This window comes from Cryptococcus neoformans, chromosome 1 (assembly GCF_000149385.1).
Source record: "Cryptococcus neoformans var. neoformans B-3501A chromosome 1, whole genome shotgun sequence".
In the NCBI taxonomy this organism is placed as follows: Eukaryota; Fungi; Basidiomycota; class Tremellomycetes; order Tremellales; family Cryptococcaceae; genus Cryptococcus; species Cryptococcus deneoformans.
This window is the reverse complement of record NC_009177.1, coordinates 1,334,575-1,354,574: the sequence shown is the minus strand read 5'-3', so window position 1 is coordinate 1,354,574 and position 20,000 is coordinate 1,334,575. Positions and strand designations below refer to the sequence as shown.

The window sequence follows — 20,000 nt, the reverse complement described above, 5'->3', positions numbered from 1 at the left end:
GTCTTTCCGCTGTAAGCCCTTTTCCATCTATCTGGCCTACGACGTCAATTAATGATGAACATAGTTCCCTGTCGTGTACATTCCTGTGATTAATAACAAGGTGTTTTTGCTCGACGGTCCCAGGTGGGAATGGGGTATTATCTTCGGCATGATCATTGTGTATGTCGGTGCTACTGAGCTCTACAAGTGGCTCAAAAGAATTTGGATCCGAAGACATGCCCCCCCTTCCAAGGGACCTACCGACAAGACCCTTAGGATGGAGAGTACCATTGCTCCTCCTGTTTGAACTTTGTTGATGTCACTTTTTGGGCATTCGAGTAGTTAAGTTGTACTTAGCAGAGTAGCAAACATCTTGAACGATCTAATAAGAAGGCATCGTTCATCTGCGTATGCATTATAGATATGTTAAACTTTGCAGATATCATGGATTTCCTCTACCAATGGGCCCTGCTTGTTGACATTTATCCATGGCATTCATCCTAAAATATCGAATGAATACTGATTTTGCACTAAAGTGGCGCTACAACCCTCCTTTCTAAGATTTCCTGATGATTATTATAGATCTTTCAAAGTTTTCCCGACCTCCTTGGTTGCCTCTTCACACTCTTCGCTCCAGTGCCCGAATTGAAGGAAACCATGCGTGAGATCAGGGCGATGTCTCCAAACAACTTCATTGCCGGCCTCTTGCAATTTGTGAGCGTACTCGACACCTACATCCCGCCTAAAACCCGATAACAGGTACTGTTAGAACACATTCGCTAGCGAAATGAAGAAGGTAAACTTACAACGGGTCAAAACCAGCGGTGAAGACATATGTTGGCGGCAAATCTTTCAAATTCCCAACATCTTGCATTCCCGGGGAGATGTACCTATCCGAAGGAGGAACACCCCGAGGCAAATAATGGTCGGCAAATGAGAAGATACCATTTGCCTCGAGGTAATATCCCGAATTATTCTCGGCACAGGCTTTAGTGTCAAAAGGGACCCTAGCTTCGGGGTAGAGAAGCAATTGGGCTGCGAGGTTTGCCTTTTTCTGGTCATGTAAACGAAGGGCAAGAGCTGCCGTCATATTTCCACTGATGATTGTGTCAATTTCGTTGTTCGACTATCTAATGACTCACCCTGCCGAGTCGCCTCCTCCCACAACCTTCTTGATCCCTCTCTTCTTTCCCTCTTCGCCTTGGAGCCAGGCCACGACTGCTTCGTATTCGTCCAATTGAGTGGGGAACTTGTACTCGGGTGCTAGTCTATACTCGACGATCACTACCTAGGAATGATTGCACATGCAGTGTAAGCGTATCCGTTGCTAGTTCTATCATTTCTATGCTCACTGTGAAACCCGACTCTTCGGCGACAACTCTGAGACCCCTCTCAAAGTCATCTGCACATCCAACGGTATACCCGCCTCCATGCATATATACCAAGGCCCTGTCACCTGGATTACTAGGCCTACCAATCGCGTGAACCCTCTACGCGGAAATGTTAATCCTGGCAAGGGGCTTACTTCAAGATTCGAAGGGGTATACAACCGTGCGGGCCCCTAATCGCAGTAAATTGAACCTCTCCGATAGGGACTTCAAGGGCTCCTTGAATCCTGTGAATCCCTAGTATTTCAGTGTGCTTCCTTCGTTCTGCGTGGAAGTCTTCATCTCCGCCTGTTTTCAAAAGAGATGGAAAGCAAGGCAAGTGAAAGTGTCAGTTTTTAGCCCGCGGCAGCTTTCTGGCTCCCCTTACCCAAATGGAGATCTTTACCGTCTTCTTTGAGAAAAGCCGCCAAAGAAGAAGCAAGTTTGGTGCGGTTGCCTGTTGTAGGGATGGATGACATGGGCATGAATTCTAAAAAAGTATATTCAAAGCTGGACTGCAAAGAAGAGGGGACCTGAGTATTTATATATTGAATCCACCAACGTGATGGCTGCGTCGGCACGACGTCACCCATCAAATGAGGAATTCTTCTCAGTGAAGAGATGGAAGGACGAAACTGCTGAATGGTGACGAGACCAGCGAATAGAACAAAAACCACGTATCTGTCATCAATCGTCGTTCTCCGTCTGCTGCATCATGCTTCCTCTGTCCTACGTAGCCGAATAATTTCTTTCCATGATGGTGACATTATGATCTTCACTAATCTCCTCCCCAACCTCAATCTCATGTCCATCACTATAATATCCTTCGTTTCGTTCCACATAGACATCATTCGACAGCTGTTCAAGGTCTGCCACCCCATGGGTTCCTCCTTCTGCAAGCTCACAATGTGATGATACACACTGGTTGTACCAGCTTTCACGGCCCAAAGCGAGTCTTGTCTTGTCTTCTCGAAAGATAGAATCCATGACTTCTCTCCTATATTTGTTTAACTGACTCAGTGTGGGCACTCGTCCCAATATTATAACTCATCTCTCGTTTTCCGTTAGATCCTTCAGTTCGTAGAGCTCCTGAGTAGTCAAATTCCAGAAATTCCCGTTCGCGTCCTTGAGCAGTGAAGGAGAGTTGGAGCGATACGACGTCATGTACCCAAAGTAACCCATCAATTATCGTGATATGGTTCTCAAACAAATGATAGGAGCGGAACATATCAAGAAGGCGATACGCTGCATGAACAACGCAACTTCTTCGTCAGCGAGCAACCTTTGGCCATGGATTACGCAAGGACACTGAGATTTCAATGTACACCAATACTTTTGATGAGCTATATAGGGCACTCTTCTGCCAGTAGGAGTAGCCAAATAAAGAAAATTGCTTTTTAACATGTTTTCCCACTCATTCCTCCAGACTGTCACTTTGATGGTTTTAGATAATAACCATAGTGTGAGTCACCCCCATTTTGTTATAGCGCTACAGTTCATCTCTCATCGTTGACAAATTTCACATAACTACTACATATTATTCCCATAATACTATCGCCGGGTTCCACTGGAGAGTATTCGAAAAGAAGAAATAGTACGTAGTAAACATTTCTAACGTGGAAGTAGATAATGCTGATGATCCTGTCGATTTTTCCATATGGTTATGTCATCTATTATTGCTTACATTAATTGTCATGTTTATATTCAATTTTGATCATAGTTGGCTCAACGTTACGTATCACTCACCGCACCCAATCGATGCTAGTCATTTTCCCCATAAGAGTCCCCCAATCCAACACGTCTTTCCTCTGTGGAAGTGAAGGAAAGCTCAATATCCTCCTTTCTGCAAGTCTTCGCCGTAGCTGAAGCATGCCTCACCCATCTTAACGGCGGATTCCTTTCGGGGAAAATATCCAACTCAGGCGCTATGAATAATGTACCGTCACACACTTTGTAAATTGTCAAGAGCATGACGTAGATCCAGTTGAAGATGACTTGAAGTGATATTATTGTACCAAGGATTTTGAAGACCAATGAATCGAATTCAGTTGCTAACGTTGTTGTGGCCGTCTATTTCCCATAGGTCAGCAGCTTTTTCATCCAGGAGTTACGTCAAACACTCACAGCCCAGACGCCAATTGGAAAAATCAGGGCGGTAAACCCTACACTAAATGACTCTCTGCCGAAGTATGCTCTGTTCGTATTCCACCAATGGTCTAGCAACACTGTCGTAGCTAGAACATACCAGCAAAACGACAAACCCCATAATATAAGGCCTGTAACTAAACTTCCTGTGTAGACGGCGTCGGCCATTTGCAAAATGATATTTCTCCTCAAAACAGCATCTGCCACACCATCAGGAATTACGGCGAAACCTATCCCGTGGTTGTACGCCAGTTCGCGAACGGCTTTGCCTAAAGCCATAATACCAAAGCTTCCTTGTCCACAGGGACCCAGAGGAAGATAAGTGCTCGTCAACGCTGCAACGGGGGGAGCACCATACAAAAAGCTGCGATGGAGGTAGTTACAGATGACAAAAAGGGCAAAAGGAACACCAATACCCCAGACGATGTAGGATACAATGATGATAGATCTGGCGAGCTGAGGGCTATACGACATGATAGCCGACGAGACCACGCCGCCTGAAGAGGAAGCGACAACGCACGTGACGATAGGCAGCAACCAAGCGGCTGACATAGCCTCGGTAGTATGATTTTGGCGGGTGATCCTACACAATTATTAGACGCCATGTTTCAGTAACACAGATCGATGAACTCACATAACGTAGACCATCCCGAGATTGATGATGACTGAAAGTATTACATCTACCCACCATAGTCCTATCGCTGTCCTGGCCCAGCCCATCTTCCCATTTTGTACACATGTGAATGCAATCATATTCTTGACATCTTCAGTTAATAATGTACCCCAATGCGGAGACTCGCCTGGACATACCACTATTGTGATGAAGCCCATTGGTAACGTTCCCCAGTACAGCCCCGATAAATGGTTCTTCAGCGTTGCCGAGAAGATTCCCTTCCATCTTAATATTCTCACAACACTGGCAACAGCAAAAAGAATGAAGAGGACGACATTGAAAATAAACACTACCACTCCGAGGCGACGTAACCAGCCACCGTTGAAAGGTAAATTATACAGAAGAATTGATGTGATGCCTGTGCCCATATTAAAAGCTATACAACCGATCGTTTCCACCGATTGTCAGTTACGGTACCGCAAAACAAACAAGAATGACCCACAAAAGAATGCTGGAGAGATGTTCAATATCGCATGCTCGACCCGTCTCATTACTCGCCGCGATAGATTTACAGGCTCATGCTTGACCTCATAATTTCGCGAGCGACTACCTATACTCGCAGGATTTGTATCGCACGACGAAAGACGGCCCCTGGTGCTAGACTCCGCGATAGTAATCTCTGAGACACCTGATACCGAAGCTAGCTGATCATCCCTTGAAATTCGTTGGTCACGACGAGTGTCATGAGACATATTTTTTGCCGCTGTAGATTTTACGACCATAAAATTTCCAAAGGCTGTGTCGACTGTCTGGGAAAGAGAATCGTCGATTAGAGTCGGCTGTCGAGAGCCTTTTCCAGCGCAAACTTGTGGTGAATCTATTTGTGTTTGTGTCGATGTATCGTTTGTGAGTCGGTGTTAACGGTGATCTGCTGTCTGTCTGTACATTCAAGCATGCAAAGCATGATTGATGGGCCGTATTATGTATCGGAAAAAGAAGCAGTCAGGTGAATGAAACCGAAGTCAGTGAAAAGCGTCTTTTCGGAATTCCAGTGGCGAAAGGAGTAAATTTAGACACCATTATTAGGAAATCGAATTTTAAATAATGGTACGGCACCTCTTTCTTCTCGCCTGCTACTATTATACCGCACATCTTCTCAAAATCATTGCTCTAAAAGGGCCCAGCAATTCATCAATGATAAGTTCTAGATGTGTTGTTCCATCAGCTGACCAAAAGTGTGGTAATTTTTTATTTATTTATTTCTCAGCGCTGCTATCCATTGCACCTTTATCATCGCATGGCGACACAATCGTGGGCAGCATCAAACTACTACTTGTAGTATTATTGCAGAAGGCAAACGATGTAAGACATAGCATTATACATACGGATCCAGCATGAAATTATTGATCAATACAGTCGAAAAGGAATTCACTACAATAAACAAACGGCCAAACGCATAAATACAACCGCAGTCTACCTTTTCGATCTAATTTGTCGCCCGACTCCCTTCATTCTCCTCCTTCCTTCTTATTTCCCAGTCCTCTAGCTTAGCAAGCCCATTCTTGCCAAGGCCCTTCCATTCATGTTTCGCGACTGTCCCGCCTCTTCGCATACTACCCATCATATCCCAGCACGTCGACATGAGAGTAGGCTCGTATCCATGCCACGCGACATCCCTCACGGCGTGAGAGTAGGAGCCAAAGAGGTTTGTGCGGGAGGATTGAGTGGAGTGAGCGGGGGCGGACGGATCGGAGTAAATACCTTGGCTCGAGTAGAGGCCTTCTGAAGCGGATCGATCGAGCACTATGGAATGGATAATTAGCAAAAGGTGACGGTATTTAAATGGCACGATGAAATGGACCTTGAACAACTGCAACCAAATGGCCATTAGCATCTTGTAAGTTTGGCTACAATTAGACACTCACCTCGACCATCTAAACTCCAGACATGAATCATTCCATCAGCGCTGCCGCTATAGATGTAGCTCTGCCCAGTCGACTCAATGGGGCTGAAGTGACATCGGATCAGCGTTCGCAGGACAGAATGACCGCTATAGGTCATCACCGAGCAATCCTGTGGGTGGGAGCGAGGCTCTGATCGAGGGTAGCGCATGTCTCGGTCTGTCGGCAAGATCAGCACAGTGCATTCATCATTCGAATACATAGAAACTCACAATCAAAACCGGCAGCACCATACTTTTGAGAAGCATTCGGCTCATCAACAAAATCCCCATAACTCCTCATCTTCCTCAGATCATACAGCCTTGCAGCTTGATCCTTCGAATTTGCCACTATATACCTACCGTCACCTTTGGGCGAAGTGTAAGTGATACCTTCAGTAGCGCCGACGAGGACACCGGAAGGTACGTGCGAAGAGAGAGATCGTCTATCCCAGACCTTAATATATCCATCATCGGAACCAGAGATAAGGATGTTGGTGGATGAATGGTCTGCGAAGCAGACGGCGTTAACTGCATAGACAATGGGTTAGCAAGGTGATTAAGATGGAGGAGCAGGGGGGGAAACTTGCCATCCTCGGCATGACCAGAAACACTCAACGATCGTCGTTGGGCGTTAATATCATAAACCATGATCTTTCCGTCAGATGCTCCTGCTACAATCTCTTTACCATCTGCAGAGAATCTGATACTCCAGATCTACAAACAAATGAGATGAGCGGGAAGTGTCTATGTTTCAGGAGCTGGTCCAAACGTACTCCAGACCTGTAGTAATTTCCCCGTTCCCGAGGGTCGGAAAAATCAAGCTCAACATGTTCTTGATCGAACTCATCTGTATAGAGCATATGGACGTAAGGAGTGATCGAGGAATAAATCATCCTACAGGAAGTTAGTCTTGAAAGTCAATATCTAACAAACTCACTTCTCTCCCTTCTTATCGGCATCACAGTCAGTGATTGTCCATCTTCCTTCTACGCCTTGCACTCTTTTGATGCGCTTCATACTAGAATCCTCTATGACAGAAGGTCGAGAGACATAGTCATCCTCGTCTTCCCAATCATCTTCCTGTCCGCCTTGATCTTCGTCCTCGATTACCTGATTACCCTGAGCGGGAGGCGTGGATGGTGTGAGTGTGAGTCGGGTTGAATCAGAAGGGCGAGCAGTACGACGTTGATGGATGTTATCCTTGCTCTTCAAGTATTGCGTCGTAGAATAAAGATGTAAAGTGAAGTATTGGGTCGCCGTGTCTAATGACACAAGTCAGAGAACGGCCATTCACTATCTGCAAGGATGACCTACAGAAGATGGAGTAATCTTCCCCAGCAAACTGACCGACGTAAGGTACGGAGGGATAGTACGCAACAACTGTTCCAGGCTCGTTGGGTACGAGGTGCTGGCTTGTCTGATCAACGGTAAGTCATAGTCAGTCTCTCAAACTTGTCCGGCATTTTGATATGAATCACTGTTGATCTCGGGGGTTTCCAACCCTTGACTGCCCTTTGCCACCGTCTCAACCTTTGTCTCCCAGCCTTACCAGGTGCTTGCCAGTTTCCGACCCTTCCAAATTCCCCGCTCCTCAATAGCTCCGTCCCCTTCGGATCCGCCACCGTCTGTTTCTTCTTGACTTTTGAAGCCCAATCATTGTTTCTAAATCGGGAATCACTCCTCATTGCCAGTCGATGTAAAATGCTGGGAAATGAACCTGATACCCTACCCGACAGAAAGGCGAGAGGTGATTCACCGTCGTCCACCGCTTGGGCAAATTCGAGGAGATCGGCAAAGGCCCGAGACTCGGTGTCATCAGACATCTCCTGGTCGTCATCAAAGTCATTGCCATCATCTCGAATGATGTTTCCATTCTCGTCGACCATTAAACCATCATCGTCCTCCTCATCTTCATCGTCGGTGTCATCTTCGTTGTAATCTTCTTCGTAGAGCTCATATCCATCATGAAGGAGATCGAGCAGTGCAACTTCGGGATCAGACGGCTGATAATCCTCATCGTCATCGTCATCGCTACTGACAATGTAATGCTGCCGAGGTGGCATTGCGAGGTATTCGATTCGACAATGTGGAGATGCAGTCAATGAATTTGTAAGCGTTTGCAGCTAGGAGTCACGGTGAATTTAGTACTTATAGTAATCGCTACTACTACGTAGACTGTAACCGGGTATGTGGAGGCCTCGAAGCACATATGACGTTACGTAATATGAGCCTGATATTAATTCTTTTCTAGCGACTTTTGGCTATGAACAATGATGAACGTCTCGAGTATCTCTTTCGACTTTGCTACACATATCCGCCGGTAACATGCCACCTAAAAAGCACCAACAAAAGAACGAACCAAAACAGGTTAGTCATTTTCACAGCCATGAACACCACTGACATCTTGTTTTTACAGAAGGCGGACAATGTGGACGAAGCCCCTCTACAAGCCGTAGTCCTCGCAGACTCCTACAACCGTCGCTTTGAGGTTCTTTGTACAGACCAACCTCGAGTTCTTTTGCCGTTATGTTCAACACCACTTTTGGCTTGGACTTTGGAGAGCTTGAGTTTGAGTAAGGTCAAACAAGTGTTCATCTTCTGTGGTGTGCATGCGGATAAGATTAGGACTTTTGTCGAGTCTTCGCCTTATAGAGCGATGCTGGACATTCATTGCTTGTCTTCTCAAACAGCTCGATCAGCAGGTGATGCTTTGCGTGAGCTGGATGACATGCACGTAAGTCGTCTGTGTATTATTGTTATTTTCCACTTCCAAAGTGCTAATTGGAGTAGGTCTTGAATCCTGATAATCCATTTATCCTCGTACATTCTCCTCTTATCTCCAACTACGACCTCTCCAAAATTATAGATGCCCACAGGAAGCGCCGTGACGTCGACAAAAACTTTATCATGACCATGGGCGTCAGTCGTGGCGGTCGTCCTCACCCCGAGTCACCCATCATGCTCGTCCACCCACCTTCTTCCAGATTATTGCACTATGCTCCCCACCCACTTTCACCTACTCAACCACGTATCAGCTTCCCCTCATCTCTCTTCCTCGATCCATTCCCAGCTACCATCGACACTTATGAAATATGGTCTGGTACTTCGCCGTCATCGTCCAACCAAGGGGGATACCGCGACCTTGGTGTTGACATTTGCGAGGCCGATGTACCTGCTCTTTGTACTGAAAACTTTGACTACCATGACCTCCGACGACATTTTGTCAATGGTGTCCTTACATCCGAGCTTCTCGGTAAGAAGATTGCTGTTCATGTTGTAGGCCAAGAGGAGGAAAGTCTGGATGCTCGAGCTGGTGGCGGCAGATACGTGGAGAGTGTACGAGATACAAGAACCTTTGGTGAAGTCACTAGGGATGTTTTAAGGAGATGGGCATTCCCGCTCGCTCCTGATTTGAACGAACCGGGAGGCTCGCAATATGAATTGAGAGCTGGAAATGTGTATATTGCCAAGGAATCAGTCGTTCTTTCCCGAACAACGACATTGAGTGGTCCTCTTCTTATTGGTCCTAGATCGGCCCTCGCCCACAACACACTTGTCCGTCAATCGACTCTGGGAGCAGACTGTAAAATTGGGGCAGGAAGTATAATCAGGAAGAGCTATGTTTTCGACGATGTCAAGATCGGGGAAGGATGTGTAGTGGAGGAGTGTATGATTGGCGAAGGTGTCGTCATCGGACACGGTTGCAAGATTGGCAAGGGCGTATTGCTCGGAAACGGTGTTAGGCTTGGCAAGGGGGTAGTTGTTCCGGACTTCTCAAGAATTGGAAGGCAGCCTTACAGAGGTGACGATTGGGATTCTGATGAGGAAAGGGACGAGTTCGAGAAAGAGGAGATTCTTTCATTCCTCGGTGAAGACTCTATTGGCTACCTCTGGCCCAATGAGGAGGAGGAACCTCCTTCGGATTCCGAGGATGAGGGTGAAGATCCTTACGAGCATCCTCGAAACAAAAAGCTCTTGCAACTCGGCCGCCGCCTGTCCAACCTTTCTTCCCCGAGCACGTCCATTTCCACTCTTTCTGCCGCATCCTCTTCTGCCCCCTCGTCTCCTCTCTCAGACGCATCTTCTACGTCTCTCCCTGACATTCCCTCCCTTTCACTCGATGCCGGGCCGGACAAGGCGTTCTATAGTGAAGCCGCCGCTTCCCTTCAACGAGCTTACGAGGAGGATCACAAGATCGAAAATGCCTTGCTCGAGTTACGTACATTGGTCATGGGTTACAACGCCGGTCTTGAACGTGCTCGAGAAGAAGTCGTCAAGTTTTTTGTGTCGAAGATCGATGTACGCGGCCCCGCTACCTCCATCCTCTCTTCTGCTGTCAAGATCTTCTCACGATGGGGCCCTCTAATGGCTAACCTTACATCGGACCCTACGCTCCTCATCCTTGACGCTCAACAGTACTGCGTCTCTACCGTCCCTTTTGCTTACATTCCTTGGTTTGGTATCATTCTTCGTGCAATGTATGAGACAGATTTGGTTGGTGAAGACGAGCTTGTGGAATGGAGGGAGATGAGCAGCTCGCAAGGTGAAGGGGTTGGTAAGAAAGGCAAGGAGGGGGAAGAGGAAAAGGCGAGATGGAGGGAAAGTTGGGCAAAGGGCAAAGGTTATGTGGACGTTTTGGAGAGTATGGACAGTGAGAGTGGGGAAGAAGAGAGCAGCAGCGAGGAAGAGAGTGATGATGCGTAGTTGGAGAGATTCGACATTATGCATTTACGAGTAAGTAATGAGAGCCATTCATACGTGAAAGGGTTATCGTCCGCTATATCTTCAAGCGTAATTATAATTTCAACCGCATAAGCATTCTCATATGAGAGGGATTAAAGCAGCGCATTATTGGGTCATTGATATCATGGTGTATGTGATAATAAAGGAAGTTCTTTAACCCTTCTTCCTGTTATCCAAAGCCCAACGCGTTTCACAAACTTATAAAGGAACAGCAGACTACGGCCGCTTGGCAAAATACCCCTAAATTGCTGTTCAACACCTTTTATGCTCGGCTGAAAGGGGGATACATTCAAACATATCGCATACAGCGAGCGTCTCTGGCGCTGCTGTCCAGGATAGATAAAGCTAGTAGGTAACAGTTCTTTATCCCAGCTGCTGCCAGGAAACAACAGTGATACGGACGACAGTGTGTGCTGAATCACGAATTATTAAGGCATTGAACTCCCAAGGAAGAAGCTTTTATATAGTGCTACGAGTGTTTCAAGATGGTCAAAAAGATTCAGCTTGCTGTGATTATAGGAATCCCATTGTTGGGTGAGTTGCACTTTCTTCAAGATTTACGGGTGAGTGCCAGTGACTCACGGGCGATTCAGCAATGGCTGTTCCGGCGCCCGATTCTGCCACGATAACGGCTTCTTCCGTTTCCAGCTCTGCTGCGTCTTCCTCTGCTACTTCCGGTCCTCTTCTTGGTGAAGACGGCGTTGCCAAATGTACCGATCTTCAGCTTCACTCCGGTGCCGATTGGCTTGTCACAGCTTTGTGTGCCATCTCAAAATGCAATCACATGTGGCCCGTATCAAATATCCTCATGCTTGACGAAGGAGATGTGCTGTATGATGGAGCTTCCGCTAATTTCACGACATATGACTTAACGCTGGCTTCCACCACCACGACCGTCAACTATACCGACGCGATTGGAAACATCGCGGATAATAACGGGACTGCTTGGTAGGTTAATCGAAGATAGAGTGGTGGAGAAAAAAGGCTGAAGGACGAATGTAGGTTTGGTGGTGGTTTCAATCGTGCAATCATAGCCATGGGTGGGCCTGGAGTCGACAGTGGTGAACTCATCACCAATGACTACAGCAACGTCACCGCTGTCGAGACCGCCGGAATGTGGGGCCTGACTTACTTGACCGGACAGTATGCGGTCGTCGAAAGTATCCCATCTGACGACACCACCTGGGGTAAATTGACCTTATCTCTCTCATCTTCATTCGAAATTGGTTCAATGAGCTTACAGAACTCCACAGCCACCTGGATGAGCAAGATTGACGGTACACCTGTGCTCATCAGAACATCTGATGCCCCTGATGCTTCCTTGAAAGCAAATCAATATTACACTCTCAGCACAATGGATGGGGCTGACAAGTAAGTATATGCACTTACAACAGCAATATTTGTTAGTGTGCTGATGAAGATTGATTGTAGTGTGGTGGTGTGGAACCCCAGTGGTACTGGTGATGACTCTTACATTTCCATTCCCATCGGAAATCTCAAGACAAGCTCCAAGTACTTGTATCATTTGGACTGGGCTCACTTTTTTTATGAGATCTCCCCATAAGGATCCCATGAAGCAGCAATAATAATAGCATCCGGTAGTTGTTGTTGTCTGTCACTGTGGGCATTGATACATAATCCTTTGTCACCTATTTCTAGCTTCCGTATGTTTTAGTGTATGTTTTGAGCAAGTCACAGATGAATTGTTATAGAAGCAAATATACATTATGTCCGTCCAGTGCACGCACACGCACGCACCTAACGACGTGACGAACGACGGAAGGCGTCAACATTTTACGTTCGTTTTGATACACTCACTTCCTTCGGCTATCTACTAATCATCTGATACGCGCCAAGAGATAATTGTATTTCATATTTCATCATATATAAACTCCTGAAAATTTTGGAAGCTGGATATCATCAACTGCTTTACATACATATATATAATTATTACTCAAGGCGAAAATTGAAATTCACCCCTTTTCGTCAATGGGCCACCATAATACGCTTCGTTCTTATCATCAATCATTCATCAGTCATCAACTAATATCAGAAAGCTTAAGCTGAGGGACCCAGTACTTGATTGTACTATTTGTAGATTGCACCCATTATAGGGAGGGAGGCCTAATATAATTATAATATGTATGGCACACTTACTTATATGTTACAGTTTTTTCAAGGAAAATGCAGCAGGAATCACATATCCTCATTATTAATTAACACAGCTAATTGCTTGTTCGCCTTAACCAACACTACTTTCGATCACAGTCCGTTACTTTGCTATTGATGATACATTCACACCGAAAAACCCTTTACTTAGAATAAGGAGAATTATCGTTCATGCTCGCCAGACCTTCCCACCATATCGTATCTACAATATTCCCCTTTCCCTTCTGGTAGGCGTTTCCATATCAGCCGCTGGAGGCCTCCTTGATCTCTACTTGTTCTCTCCCGAACTCTGCGTTTTGACCGGCGTTGCCGCCTTCCCTCGATTGGCCAGCAATCCTTGGAACTGATTTGTCTACGCATTAGCTTTAGATACTCAGCACAAGTGGGAGATGCGACGCACGAAATTATGTAAAGCCTCATTCGGCATCGCAGGGGTTCCCCCAGAAGTATTTCTCACTCTTTCCCCTCCTATCGCTCCATCTGCACCAGCCGCGGCCCCGGAACCTGACCCCGAACTCTTACCCTCTCTTCTTCCCAGCCTCGCAAACTTTTCTTTCAACTCCTCTCCTTCTTTCTCTTTCCCACCCTCCATTTCCTTCATGACCTTTTCCACGCCCGGCAAGCTCAGAGAATCACCAATCATTGGTCCCACCACACCGGGCGTGGCCAGACCAGCTGTAGTGCTAGCAGCAGAAGAGTTGCTGCCGGGACCGGGAGTAGATAGTCCGTTCCTGGTAGAGGGCAAACGGAAGGATTGACGGGGATCCCGGTTGGGGTCTTTGAGGAGGACTTCAAGGTGGCGCGCAAGGAAGGTCTGTTCGGGTTCAGACTGGATGGAAAGCGCTGATGGACCGGGAAGTCGAGGGCCGCGAGATGTATCAGGAATCATCCCCATCCATATGCCGTCCAAGCCTTCTTCTCCATTGTCTCCTCCGTGGTCTGCTCCGCAACTTCCCATTTCCTTTTGCTCGTGGTACCGCAAACTGACGGTCCAAGCTTTATGAATCCTCTCAGGTTCGAACCCTTCCCTTAAGACGTTAATTTTACCCCAACTGTCCCATCCAGAAGGGACCATAACCGCATCTCGATCCAACACGTTGGCACGGTGCGCAAAAGGGTATCTTGTGCTTACTCCTTGAGCTGGAGATGGAGCGATATGCGAAGGGTCAGTGAGAGAAGTAGGAGCGGGGCTGAGAGAAGGAGGAACGGTGTAGAGACGGTGAAGTAGGTATGACTTGAGAAGAGAATAAGTTGTTGGCCGAGTCGGAGCAGTGTAAAAAAGGGCCGCGCCGTCTGGCTTACACTCAGCATATACGTAAAACTTGGATGGAAGTTCGATAACTTACAGGAAAGACAGATAGTTCGCAGAACTTGCTGAACCCAATCAGTCCTTTCTTCCCATCGGCCACCTTTGATCCCAATTTCTTCGGCTACATTGTCCATCAAATCCGCCTTGGTGCAGACAACAATGATCGGTATACCGGAACTAAGTCATAAGTCAGCCAATCAAAACCCCAGCATTTAACCAATGAAGAGTACGAGTTGAGAGTCAAAGTGCCAGCTCCAAGGGGCAAAAGAGGACCAAGACCAGAATAAGCTGTTACGCCCGTGTTTGTCGCCGAAGGCTCAGTGTAATGCTGCAGGTATGATTGTACTAATTATAATGGTCAGACAAATCCATTTGATTCAAGAGAGCACACACATCGTTCATGCAGTTCTTCAATCTCTCCTTTTTCAGCCGATCCCAATGCCCACGCCTCAACCCACGACAGCCAATTTAGAAGTTCTTGTAGCTACATCGGAAGTTAGGGCGAGAAGAAGAGATAGATGTGTCGCTAGACATACCATAGATGAAGGCTTTGTCCAGTCGAGCACTATCATCACCGCCGTATCCTATGATTCCACATAAGTCTTCGATAAAAGCGAGACGAAATGCACTTACAGCCAGTGATTTTGGCGGTAAGGCACTAGGCACCAGCTTAAGCAGACTAGGATGTGAAGACGGCGGGTAAAACACCGAAATCGGGGGTGCGGAGTCTGAGTACTCTTCTCCTGCATCAATTACTTCGTACCCCAATGCCAGACCAGCCCGTCTGTCTCCAGGCTGAGAGGTAGATTTAGGTTGTCCGTTCCAGTAAAAGACGGAATTTGGTTTAGCTGATTTCTTCTTCCTGGAGGAGGTCAATTGGGAGAGGAGGTGGGTTCGACCATGATTGCGTTCGGCTTCTCGACATTAGGTCAGACCGATATGGAAACACGGGCCAATTAGCATTTTGCTCCTCTACCAGAGACAAAATAAAGAGCAGACTTACAGAGTAAGATGACATTCTTCCTCCCCAGCGCTTTCTGCCTATCGGTACTAGCCAGAATCTCATTCCATAAACTGGTCCCCTTGGTAGCTTCAATCCCTCTAGCGCTGTTACTCGTAGAATTGTGAGTGGAAGATAGATTGGGTGTGCTCGGGCCTGGAGGAGGGGATCGACTTGGTCGGGGAACAGACATTCTTTTCTCTTTGGATTGCTGAGTAACTGTCGGTAAATGTGTTAAGAGCGTCAATATTTGAGACTGGAATCCCAATAGCGGGGCTGTAAGAAAGAAAAGATAGGTTTATTAAAAGAGAAAGAGATTATTGTGATTGAAGACATCAAGGACGCGTCGCGACGCTTCTATCTATTTTTATTGCTTTATTTTATTTTTTCGAAAGGGGCTCATATGCCGAACCGTTCTTTAATCGAATATTTCAGCCATGCGACAAGTGACCCTACACATGCTCTGAAAGCGATTAAAAGTAATCATGTGGTTGATGCCACGATAGTATTTGCATAAAACAACAGTATGTTTACTCTTCTTACATCTACGCATTTGGTCCTACAGCTACATTCCGTCTCAACATCTTTCAAGGACTACAGCAATCCCTTGTCCACCACCGATACAAGCTGTTCCAAGTGCCCATTGCTTGTCCAGTCGGTGAAGGTTATGCGTGAGGTTGGCCAGAATCCTATCATATCGATGTCAGTCAAATGAAATCACATGTACAGATCCAAGAAAATATACTTACCTTGCCCCACTCGCGGCAAGAGGGTGCCCAACGGCGATGGCGCCACCAAACATGTTGGTCTTCTCCGAAGGAAGTTGAAGCTCCTTTTGAACAGCAAGCCACTGGGCAGCAAATGCCTGGGTATGAAGGTTAACTTAAACCCAACAACACCAGGGTGACGGAACTTACTTCGTTGAGTTCAATAATATCCATTTCTCCTACACTCTTTCCCACCTTCTTCAGAGCCTCCTTCACAGCAACCACAGGTCCGATCCCCATGATTTCGGGCTCACAAGCGCTCCAAGCATAACTAGCAACCCTAGCAAGCGGCTTCACCCCATATTTGTTTACTGCCTCCTCACTCATCAATATATTCGCTGCAGCACCATCACAGATCCCAGAAGCATTTCCAGCAGTTACGACACCAGTGCCTTTGATGAATACTGAGGGAAGTTTTTGTAAAGAAGCGAGAGTAGATTGGGGACGGGGGTGTTCGTCAGCTTCAAGGGTTTGGGGGACGCCTTTGATAGGTTTGAGGGTGACGGGAATGAGCTCGGAAGCGAATGCGCCGGCGGCGAGACCGTCGGCATAGCGCTGTTGAGACATGAGTGCGAAGGCTACATTACGCGATGCAAAATTAGTCAGAGCACATTTAAAATGAGGGCAGAACTTACCATCGCATTCATCACGCGTGATATTGTACTTCTTGGCCAAGTTTTCTGCCGTGACTACAAAATACTTAGCACTATAACAGAGATTACACGGATCACCATGGAAGCTGTATCACTCACTGCCCATGGGTGTCTTGGGCCCACCAGGATTCTGGTCTACCAAAGCAGCTGCCAAAGAATCCTCCATCTTCAGATCAACGCCATACTTTGAGCCGTACCTGGTTTATATGTTAGAGACAACTCTATCTCCCTTGTTGCAAAAGCTCACCTTGTAAGTCCAGAAAGAGTATAAGGACTCATACTCATAGCTTCTACACCGCCAGTAAGGCAGACTTCAGCTTCTCCTAGGGCGATGTGCTGGGCTCCGATGATAGCTGTCTGAAAGCCAGATCCACAGAGTCTGAGATCAATGTCAGCACTAGTGAACGAAATCCGTACCAAACCGTCCCACCTATTAACAGTCAAAGCAGGGACGGTGGAATCTAATCCCGAAAGATGACCGACATGGCGAGCAAGATACGGTGTCGAGTTGTCGGTTTGGGTCACGTTGCTAACCATGGTGTCAGAGATTATCTGATTTAAAATCTGGAAAGCCTGAATTTGCTCAGCTCACCCGAAGAAGACTTGGTCAATTTTGATTCCTTGAGGCAACTCTGCCAACGCCGCCTTACCAGCTATTCCTCCCAGTTCGGAGGCTTTGAACTCTCTCAATCTGCACACAAAGCACCAGTTAGTATGCTTTCCGCAATAATACCAGAAAGTGCACTCACTTTCCTCCATAGGCTCCGAAAGGCGTTCGCTTTGATGCAACAATATATGATTCTTGACGAGGGATATGCGACGCAAGACGTTTAGCTGTGATTCTCATGATGTTGTTCTCTGGGTATATATTTCAACTGGGTGCTGTAACAGTCTAGTTTGTAGTTATAAAAAAGAAATATAGGATCAGGGCCTTATATCAAGGAGGATAATGATTGCAACGCAGGAAACGAACTTCGTGGTGGTCCAGTTATCAAATCGTGTAAGGTCATGATTTTAGAGCGTGAAGGGACGAAGTGACGCTTGTCCCGGCTATGCAGCTACCGGTCGGAGCCTGTGCGGCAGGCCGGTAGGGGAAGGAAGAAGAACTGGAATGCGTCTGTGTAACCGACTGAGATCGGGACAACGGACAGGCCTGTCCGGCAACTTTCAAACATGTCAATTTTTGTCAAGTTTGCGGAAATTCCCATACAAATTTGCTTCCGGTCGGTCAAACATGTTCAACGGAAGCAAATTTTGTATGGGAGTTTCCGCAAACCTGTCAAAAAATTGACATGTTTCAAGTTGCCGGCCACGCCGCATTTGCCAAGGTTCGTTCTGCAAGTTTGAGCTGCAACTTGGAAATCTGCCGGACAACTTTCAAAGAAACTTGCGAAGCAAACTTGCAAGAGCCCATGCATGCGGCTAACACGTGGGGCAACCCTGGACCCTGCCTCGTCAGTCAACAATCATACAGACGATAACTAAAGCTCGTTTGCTTCTTCTGCGTCTCGTCGCATCGTCCGTCGCTCATGGAAATAATCTGACTGTACATCTCCTCCCCTTCATCAACACCCAGAGCCGCTTCTTACCTCCAATCTTTCTAGTCAAGTCAGCTGTCACCGCATCTATTCGAACCATGGAGAGCTTTGCTGAGTCCCAGAAAGCTTACTATTGCAAAACGCCGGTGCTTGCTCGGCGTTTTAAAAGGTCGTCATCAGCAGGGCCAATCACAGAATATTCTCTGGTGGCTTAACCATCCTCACAACGAATGAAGTCATTAAGGCAAAGTTGGGCGTTACGGTGAAGACTCATTCATTGACGACCTTTGTCACTTTTATCCAGACATGCTTTTTGAAGCCATCCTCAGCAATCGAATCCTTTGTCTAGGATCAGTAATAACATGAGCATTTTACCTTTTTTTTCCTGTCTTTGCTGTGGGGCCTGGCCATTTTGAAATAGAAGGCAGGTTCACTACTACAACATAACAGCAAGCTTCCACAAGTGCAAACCGTGATGATGTGCATTACACGAGGCGTTCCCTAATGAGGCACGCTAGCATGATTTCTGTTAAAAGGACAGTCCCAGCAAACTTGTCATCCCCTGTCGGGCTGATTTTCCAGCACTTTGACAAACTTGCAAAAGATCAAACTTCCCGCATCTCAAACTGGTGAAAATAAACTTGAAACTTGTAAGAAGTCGACGGCCACGCAGGCCCTACGTACGTGATTGAAAACGAAAGAACAACCCATAACTCCTAGCGGAATCAAATTCTAAAATGATAATAAATAAATAACAAGCCGGTAACATCATGTTGCGTAATAATAATCGTCCGTTGTATGGGTGGCGGTGAGCGCCTCTCAAAGAAGGCGGGATGATGATGGAGACAGAAGATCGATACAACGGGAGATTCTGCTTGTCATGTTAAATACGTGTGGACAGTGACGGATGTCAATAGCAAAATAGTAGCGACAAACGATATCTCATGCTTTCCTTTTCCCTATAGACATACACAAATCCGTAAAAGCAGCACTATCCAAATCGGTAAATCCCAGCTTTGATTGGAATCAGTAAACCAGGAAGCGGAACAACCATTTGAAGCATGGCCGACCAAGAATCACTTCCTGCTCTACCTCCAGCACCACTCGCCCCTCCCCGATATGTCCCAGCATATTCGGACGATCAGGTAATGTATCAGGGTACGTACAGGACAACCCGATCTTAAGCTTTGGCTCAAATGCTTATGCCTCAAATTTGAAGAGCGATATGTTGCCCTCCAGCAACTCATCCATGAACTCGAAGACGTCCGTCACCGTCTCCTAATCCACACCTGTCTGGCTAATTGATTATCCGTACAGGAGAACGACCTAATAGCATACCGCGCTCTGAAAGAAGAACGTCGACTAGATGAAAGTGGTACAACTTTCCGAGGATTCGCACCGGAAGAAGGGGACGTTAACGGGTGGTTTAACAACTCGAGCGGGCGTGCAAGTCGGTCTGGTCCTTTAGGGGATGAGCCCGCTATCGAAAGTGTAGTCAATGACAGCATCAGTGGAAGGAGCAAGTTGAGCGATGATAATCGAGCGGAGATACAAAGAAAGGAAAGGGAGAGGATTGAGGCAGAGCGACGAGAGTTGGAGAGGTTGCAAGCGATTGAGAGGAAGAGAAGGTTAGCAGAGGAAGAGGAAGAGAGGGAGTATCTCGGGACTAGCGGCAGACGATCCCCTATTTCTGTAACCGCTTCTATTCCCATGTCTGTCCCTGTCCATCCAACTGGAGACGCACCCGACATGCAAGAGGCCGAAGCTTTTGACGA

At 46.8% G+C, this 20,000-nt stretch overlaps 9 protein-coding genes across 9 annotated transcripts in view; 4 read left to right on the top strand and 5 right to left on the bottom strand.

Annotated features, from left to right (window-relative positions):
* Window positions 1-286, top strand: part of CNBA4950 (hypothetical protein) — a gene marked incomplete at both ends in the record, with an annotated part of 3,802 nt that extends 3,516 nt beyond the window's left edge. Inside the window, 2 exons of the mRNA XM_772704.1 lie at window positions 1-11; window positions 65-286. The exon at window positions 1-11 is cut by the window's left edge and continues 196 nt beyond it. Coding sequence (XP_777797.1) covers window positions 1-11; window positions 65-286 — 233 coding nt within the window. The remainder of the gene's footprint in view (window positions 12-64) is intronic.
* A 269-nt stretch (window positions 287-555) lies between these two features.
* CNBA4940 (hypothetical protein) lies at window positions 556-1,831 on the bottom strand (the record flags this gene model as incomplete). The annotated part of the gene is made up of 6 exons (XM_772703.1): window positions 556-721; window positions 786-1,076; window positions 1,122-1,267; window positions 1,332-1,449; window positions 1,505-1,655; window positions 1,735-1,831. 6 exons carry the CDS (start codon window positions 1,829-1,831, stop codon window positions 556-558), a joined length of 969 nt encoding a protein of 322 aa, XP_777796.1.
* A 1,276-nt stretch (window positions 1,832-3,107) lies between these two features.
* Window positions 3,108-4,886, bottom strand: CNBA4930 (hypothetical protein; the record flags this gene model as incomplete). The annotated part of the gene is made up of 5 exons (XM_772702.1): window positions 3,108-3,416; window positions 3,471-4,074; window positions 4,126-4,247; window positions 4,302-4,540; window positions 4,607-4,886. The coding sequence occupies 5 exons, from the start codon at window positions 4,884-4,886 to the stop codon at window positions 3,108-3,110; spliced, it is 1,554 nt and encodes a 517-aa protein (XP_777795.1).
* Window positions 4,887-5,590: 704 nt separating this feature from the next.
* CNBA4920 (hypothetical protein) lies at window positions 5,591-8,109 on the bottom strand (the record flags this gene model as incomplete). The annotated part of the gene is made up of 9 exons (XM_772701.1): window positions 5,591-5,907; window positions 5,966-5,974; window positions 6,030-6,224; window positions 6,278-6,574; window positions 6,634-6,760; window positions 6,820-6,940; window positions 6,984-7,308; window positions 7,361-7,463; window positions 7,525-8,109. The coding sequence occupies 9 exons, from the start codon at window positions 8,107-8,109 to the stop codon at window positions 5,591-5,593; spliced, it is 2,079 nt and encodes a 692-aa protein (XP_777794.1).
* Window positions 8,110-8,371: 262 nt separating this feature from the next.
* Window positions 8,372-10,750, top strand: CNBA4910 (hypothetical protein; the record flags this gene model as incomplete). Its single annotated transcript, XM_772700.1, has 3 exons — window positions 8,372-8,413; window positions 8,463-8,780; window positions 8,837-10,750. The coding sequence occupies 3 exons, from the start codon at window positions 8,372-8,374 to the stop codon at window positions 10,748-10,750; spliced, it is 2,274 nt and encodes a 757-aa protein (XP_777793.1).
* A 524-nt stretch (window positions 10,751-11,274) lies between these two features.
* On the top strand, window positions 11,275-12,353 carry CNBA4900 (hypothetical protein; the record flags this gene model as incomplete). The annotated part of the gene is made up of 4 exons (XM_772699.1): window positions 11,275-11,323; window positions 11,383-11,737; window positions 11,792-12,160; window positions 12,221-12,353. The coding sequence occupies 4 exons, from the start codon at window positions 11,275-11,277 to the stop codon at window positions 12,351-12,353; spliced, it is 906 nt and encodes a 301-aa protein (XP_777792.1).
* Window positions 12,354-13,226: 873 nt separating this feature from the next.
* On the bottom strand, window positions 13,227-15,460 carry CNBA4890 (hypothetical protein; the record flags this gene model as incomplete). The annotated part of the gene is made up of 8 exons (XM_772698.1): window positions 13,227-13,301; window positions 13,359-14,251; window positions 14,305-14,444; window positions 14,498-14,612; window positions 14,661-14,751; window positions 14,804-14,851; window positions 14,901-15,181; window positions 15,271-15,460. The coding sequence occupies 8 exons, from the start codon at window positions 15,458-15,460 to the stop codon at window positions 13,227-13,229; spliced, it is 1,833 nt and encodes a 610-aa protein (XP_777791.1).
* Window positions 15,461-15,844: 384 nt separating this feature from the next.
* On the bottom strand, window positions 15,845-17,534 carry CNBA4880 (hypothetical protein; the record flags this gene model as incomplete). The annotated part of the gene is made up of 9 exons (XM_772697.1): window positions 15,845-15,956; window positions 16,017-16,132; window positions 16,185-16,612; window positions 16,670-16,723; window positions 16,787-16,884; window positions 16,935-17,066; window positions 17,118-17,216; window positions 17,280-17,378; window positions 17,437-17,534. The coding sequence occupies 9 exons, from the start codon at window positions 17,532-17,534 to the stop codon at window positions 15,845-15,847; spliced, it is 1,236 nt and encodes a 411-aa protein (XP_777790.1).
* A 1,752-nt stretch (window positions 17,535-19,286) lies between these two features.
* CNBA4870 (hypothetical protein) overlaps window positions 19,287-20,000 on the top strand; it is a gene marked incomplete at both ends in the record, with an annotated part of 1,329 nt that continues 615 nt past the window's right edge. Inside the window, 3 exons of the mRNA XM_772696.1 lie at window positions 19,287-19,383; window positions 19,445-19,488; window positions 19,543-20,000. The exon at window positions 19,543-20,000 is cut by the window's right edge and continues 327 nt beyond it. Of these exons, the coding sequence (XP_777789.1) occupies window positions 19,287-19,383; window positions 19,445-19,488; window positions 19,543-20,000 (599 nt within the window). The remainder of the gene's footprint in view (window positions 19,384-19,444; window positions 19,489-19,542) is intronic.